The 6,000-nt window shown below is 41.5% G+C and overlaps 1 protein-coding gene across 3 annotated transcripts in view; it reads left to right on the forward strand.

Moving 5' to 3' along the window:
• LOC115007250 (uncharacterized) overlaps nt 1-5,501 on the forward strand; it is a 71,106-nt gene extending 65,605 nt beyond the window's left edge. For all 3 annotated transcript variants that reach the window (XM_029430031.1, XM_029430033.1, XM_029430032.1), the window contains exon 5: nt 545-5,501. In XM_029430031.1, the coding sequence (XP_029285891.1) occupies nt 545-764 (220 nt within the window). In that variant the 3' untranslated portion in view covers nt 765-5,501. The remainder of the gene's footprint in view (nt 1-544) is intronic.
• The last annotated feature ends 499 nt before the right edge of the window (nt 5,502-6,000 follow it).

A 6,000-nucleotide genomic window follows, 5' to 3' on the forward strand; every position in this document is an offset into this window, starting at 1 on the left:
AATTTTTATTCTCAATCATCACTTATGACCCACTAGAAGTGTGTGGCAGTGTCTGTATCTACAGAGACCTCAGGCGAAACAGCAGGCGGATAAAGAACCTCCGGTTGGCTTTCACTCGATGGCGAGCACCGTAACCCTTTTTGAGCCGGGAGGAGGGGCCAACTTTAAATGTTGTGTTTAAAAACCGCGGCACATCCTACTCACTGTGCCCATTAAATAGCTTAACATTTGACATAATACCTCCACTTCCTAAATATCTGGAGAGAGTGTGTAATGGGACCGTATGGTTACATCATATCAGAAGGCCAAGCAGCAACCTGGATTCATCTGTGGTTTCCCACACACTCTAAACATTGGGCTAATAGGATGGGAGGGATTTAACAATGGGATTAGGATTATTTTATTATGATAACAATGTTGTTTTGCTTGAGTGAAAGTGTAAATGTAACTAATTGAACTTAGAAATATGTGAGAGGAAGCAATCACACCTTGAGTGCCTGAGTCTGTTCTCTCCTAATGTTTGTACTTGGTGGTGTTTTCTCAGGTGTCTGTCCAGCTTCCTGAGCAGTCGTTACAGGCAGGCGGAGCAGAGATCCTTCACAGTGCGGGCCAGAGGCTTTGACGAGGACAGAACGAGCCCGGGCCGCTGGGATCGGTCTGAGGCCTCATCAGTGGCTGGTCACGCTTCAACAACAGCCTCACCCAGTCAAGTGGACGAGAGGAAAGTGGATATGTTGAAGAGTGGAGGTCTTGGCCTTTATTGAACCACTAACAGAAGGAGTTTACAGAATACAGGGTGTGAGTGAAGCCTATGAGTATTAGTCATTCAAGATATCACATCAGTTTATCATCTTTATGAGATCATACACTTTAAAACCTATTTTCCAAATATCCTTGTTTTCCTATATCTCCCACCCTTACACTCTTCATTCAGTATATACAGTACATACTGAATGTGTGGTGGTGATGACCTAGTGGTCTAGTGGTACGGCTTCCAAATACAACACCAGATGGTTGTGAGTTCAATATCCGGGCTGCCACCAGTGTACCCCTGAGCAAGGCACTTAACCCTGAGTTGCTCCAGGGAGACTGTCCCTGTAGTTAGTTCACTGTAAGTCGCTCTGGATACAGATAATTGACCTGTAATGTAAAAAAGTATATTCAGTATATTCTCACATATTGCAAAATGATTATAAGGAAGCTAATATACGCAGCTTTCATGAGTGTGTTCAGGCTCAGGAAGGAAAAGAAAAGCCTTGAATCACTCTCTTTCCTTAATAATGTCCGCACAGAGACAATGGGGCACCGCTCTGATTAGTGTCACCTGTCCTTGTGCATCTCATCAGCTCCATTATGGCTCCATCTCCCATGCTTCTTCTGCTAATTGAATAGCCTGTGAAGTGGTGACGAGGACGGGGGCGAGAGCAACGTCTGTCCCACTGCTGCTTCACAAATGAGAGTGAAGCTTCCCAGTGAGACCCTACTGAGGTTCTTAAAACATAAACCATTATCATACAGATGGAAAAGATGCTAACAAGTAGTCCTCATGTTATATTACCGTCATATCGTCTACGGATTATGTTACATACAACAGCTTTCAATTAACATCCACTGTATGTTTTGATAGGGATGCAATGCTGCACTGCACCTTTCTTTAGTGTATCACACAGAGTTCATATTGGACAGAGCAGTAAGACAATCACTGATGATACCTAGAGTGGTTAAGAAAATTGATATCTGTCCATTAAATATTCTCCTGTAGCTGGTTGTCTTAGCTTAGTTTAGCACAAAGACTGGAAACAGGGGGGAAATAGCCTGGCTTTTAAATGGTAACAAAATCCAACTACCAGGACCTCCTAATCTCACAAATGAACATGTTATAACGTGTTTGTTTAATCCGCACCAAAACCAAAGCGTGAAAAAGGCAATTCACATATTTTCGGGGGGTTATGTGCTGACAATTTCCCAAATTGTCAAACTATTCCTTAAGATTTTGAAAACTAAAACATTTTTATTATCAACAAATGCCATGAAAAGATGATGGTTGGATTAATTCCACCGGCACGACTCTGCTGCTGACCCTGTGCTCACTGTTTGCTTGTTTGTCTGCGTTTGTATCTTTTGTGGTTCTTGTTTCATGTGGAGAATTATTCATTGTGAGCGACGTTTTGACACAGAATCACAATGAATTTAGTGCAACAGTGGATTATTATTTGCCTTACGGCATCCCTGCTGCTTGGAAAGTCTTGTTGGACAAGTCAGCGTGTCTTCCTGGCCTTCATACTTGTCTCTTCACTCACGCATCGCTGATGTTTCAGGCCTAAATTAATCTAAGAGGCTATACAACAGTCAGAGTAGACATACATGATCGGACAATAACTGGGATAAACAGTGCACAGTTTGAGAAAATCATTCTTATTCTCACTTATGTTCCTGGTCCAAATAACGATGCTGCAGCAGAGAGGTTATTGTTACAATGACACCTTCTCTCGCTCTGCAGATCAAACTGTTTTAAAGAGATTTTAATCCATGTGGTTTATCTGGGTATTGACCAACCCTCCATAATATATGGACCGTCCCACTCGCTTTACCCGCACTCTTGACTCTTTACTTTAGGAGCATCCCAGATGGCGATGAGGCTGGGCGATCGTACACAGTGTTAGTCACCATTTGCTGACACAAGTGACACGAATGACACCCGTCACCAAAGTAGTTTGTAGTTAAGTGTGGTCTGAGGAATATAAAGAGGAACCGAGTGGCTGTCTAGGGAACATTGTATGGGACATTTTCTTTATATCTTGCATAGATTAGATTAGAGGAAACAGTGTCTGTGATTTACTTTTTCATTTCATCTATAGAGTCTAATGTGTGTTAGGCAAAGACTGAGAATCTTCCAAAACAACAAGTCCTGGCTTTCAAAAGAACTAAAAGGAAGTCTTAATGGAAAGAAAATGGTCTTCTGCAGTGGTGACAGTGAATTATCTGAGAAAAAGAGACAACTCAGAGAAAAATAAGATTGAAATGACAATGGATAACATGAGAAGCACAGGAAGGCGTAAATGAAGGGGGGGGGGGAAGAATGCTCTGTCAGCAACAGTCAGTTCTTTACTAATGATAATAAATGTTTATTACAGTAGATTCGCTCGTGCAAAGATGAAAATAGGCTCCTGGCCCAGACGGACTACAGGCACAGGTCCTGAAAGATCCAAATAAAAGGATACTTTACAAGGTTATCCCAGTCACGCACAGTGCCCTGATCAGGCAAGATCTCAATCATTAGCTCTGTGTCCAACACGGCAAAAGAAAGAATGCTAAATGATGTTCAACCACTTGCCATCACTTCTGTCCTTTGTAAAACCATGGAGAGGGTTCTAGCTAGTCATTTAACATCCTCCTTGGTACACATGATGCACGTTTAATATGCTATGTTTAATATGTAAGAATTTTATTTGTGGGTTTTTGTTCGGTCATAGATTTTGGGGTTAATGGTGACGTTATTTTGTGGATAAAAGATTTTCTCTCTAACCAAGCACTGCGAGTCTCCTTCTGTGGAACAACGTTCGACTTGCTCCTCACGGATGTGTTTCTTCTGCTGTTCCCAACTGAATTCAAGATGAAAGAGCAGAGGGGGTTTTAAGTATGCAGATGACATAGCCTTAGTTGGCCTTCGTGAAGTGAACCTGAGTGTTTGGCCCGAACACACTCGCTTCAGACTTGGTGCGAAAGAAACAATTTAGAAATCAATGTTGATGGGACTAAAGATTGTTTGTGACAAGCAGGATTTCACTTCAAAGCCAAATGTATTTGACATGTTGACAGTCCTGGATGACCAATTGAGTTTTAAATGCATCAGGACAAGAGATATAAAGCCCTAAAATGTCTTAATACCAAATTTAGAGCATTAATATAGCAGTAAACAACTATTGTTTGAGAATGAAGTCACTCTCCATCTGTGTGTGTTGTTATTCGATCTACTCTGTGCTTTGTTTACAAAGCCAGGTCGGCCATGCGAGTCCTTGTTTGTGTGCTCAGCTGACTAGCTAATAATCGCCGCTCTGCACTGCACTGCACTGCGCTCAAACGGCAGTTAGCACTGATAACGGAAATGTAAGGGCCACCCTCAGGTTAACTGTTAGCTCTGTCAGCACTGTTGTAGCTGTTAGCACCATTAGCTAGCACCATCTGTTCTGAGTTTGAAGCCTTTCAGTCTGCTTAAAGTGTGTCGGGGAGTTGCTAAGGGGTGCCTTTGACAACCAAAAATAGTTTTAAGAAGTCTTCTATTCCAAGTGCAATCAGCATTTTAAAGTTTAAAAAAATGACGAGCTACAAATCTTGCTCTACAGTATTTTGTTTTAAGCTTTGTTTTAGGTATTTTATCTGTACCCTTCAATGTGTGCACTGTAGTGTAAGCTGTTATTTCTCTCAGTGGTATCTTGTTGCCACACTTGTTCTATATGTTACTTGTTTTATGTTACTGTTCTCGTGCTGCTTTTATGTTTTGATGAGCCACAGACAATGTTGCACTCCGGTGGAACACACACTTGTATTCTACTCTATTCCAAATGAACAAAATCCAAAACCTTCAACTACCTTGTCTGTAACTCTCAGCACCAAACCCACTGGTACTGAAGAGAGTGTAGTTTTTTTTAAATAAAAAACGTTTGATAAGACTAATCTCCCAAAACAGCTGGCCACTGTAGTTTTTAGCAAACATTACTCTTAATCGCTTTTTCTTTCTTTGGGACTATTTTCAACGGCGGATTAATCCCCATTTGGTGCACTAGTGAGTATCTGGGGCAGCAGGAGGTTCATGAAGGATTGAGTCAACATAAACTGCAGTCTGTGTGTTCCTACTAATGAAGGAACATGTCAACAGTGTGTTTTTAATAGTGTTTGGACAACAAGAGGAACTGAGAAACCAACACTTTTGAGTAGCGTCACTTCACTGTTGGTTTCGGCCTCCTCATGGGATTTGTTGAACAACAGCCCTATCTTTTAAACATGGTTAAAGGAAATTATATCATGCTTTTGGAAATCACTCTTGTAATTTATGACATTTTCATTCTGAGATTAATGCTTGAGAGCTCTCATTAAGACGATTATGCAAAAGTCGAAACACAAGCGATCAGACCAACATCAACTCTTCACCATTCAGTTTGTACCGCAGGCTTTCTCTTATTCATGTGTAGTCCGAGATAATGCTGATGCCATCATTTTAATAACCCTGATGACATCATCTTAATAACCCTGATGACATCATCTGGGTTTTTGCTCCCCCACAGCTACACAAGACCTTATAGAACTCACAGGCGTTCCACTTTAATGCGTAATGTTTGCTATAAAAGTACTGTAAATAAATGCTCCTCTATAAATGTAACTGTATTTTATATGAAATGATTGCATTAAATAACTGATTGTTGTGTTACTGTAAACAATTATGTAACTATTATAAAAAAACTTGGAACAAATAAAAACGGAGGCAGGCCTCTCTCTGATGTTTACACTGACTACTTTTCAGGTCTATAAGCATTAAGTCAAAGGAAAATATATAAGTTATTGTTCAGATCTGCAAAGAAAACCTTGAAATACAGAAAGTCTTTTATTTTGATTGGATAAACATTGCCAGCTGTGTTGCAGGGCTGTAATGTTGGTGCCTCTCCTGCCAGGCAGGAGCTTTGCTGTTATCTGCATGTGCCTGAGGCACAGCTAATGTAAAAAGATCCTCCTTACTCTGCTCGGCTCTGCTAGCAGTGCGCTCTGCAGGCTTATCCTGCTCAGTCCCTCTCCATTTCACCTCTCGGTCACAGCCAAGTGACTCTCAGCTGTGTGCCACCTCAGCTCGGGCCTTTCTATAGACGGAACAGAAGAAGTACAGCCGTATCTCCCACTGCTGTATCTGGTTAATGCCACAACGACAGGACTGCAGAGGCTTCCCAGTGTCCCCATGCCTGTATGGTTCCGGGGCTTAATGTGTGCGTGTGGGGCCAGATGGACACTTTC

The sequence above is a fragment of the Cottoperca gobio genome, chromosome 4 (assembly GCF_900634415.1).
Source record: "Cottoperca gobio chromosome 4, fCotGob3.1, whole genome shotgun sequence".
NCBI lineage: Eukaryota > Metazoa > Chordata > Actinopteri > Perciformes > Bovichtidae > Cottoperca > Cottoperca gobio.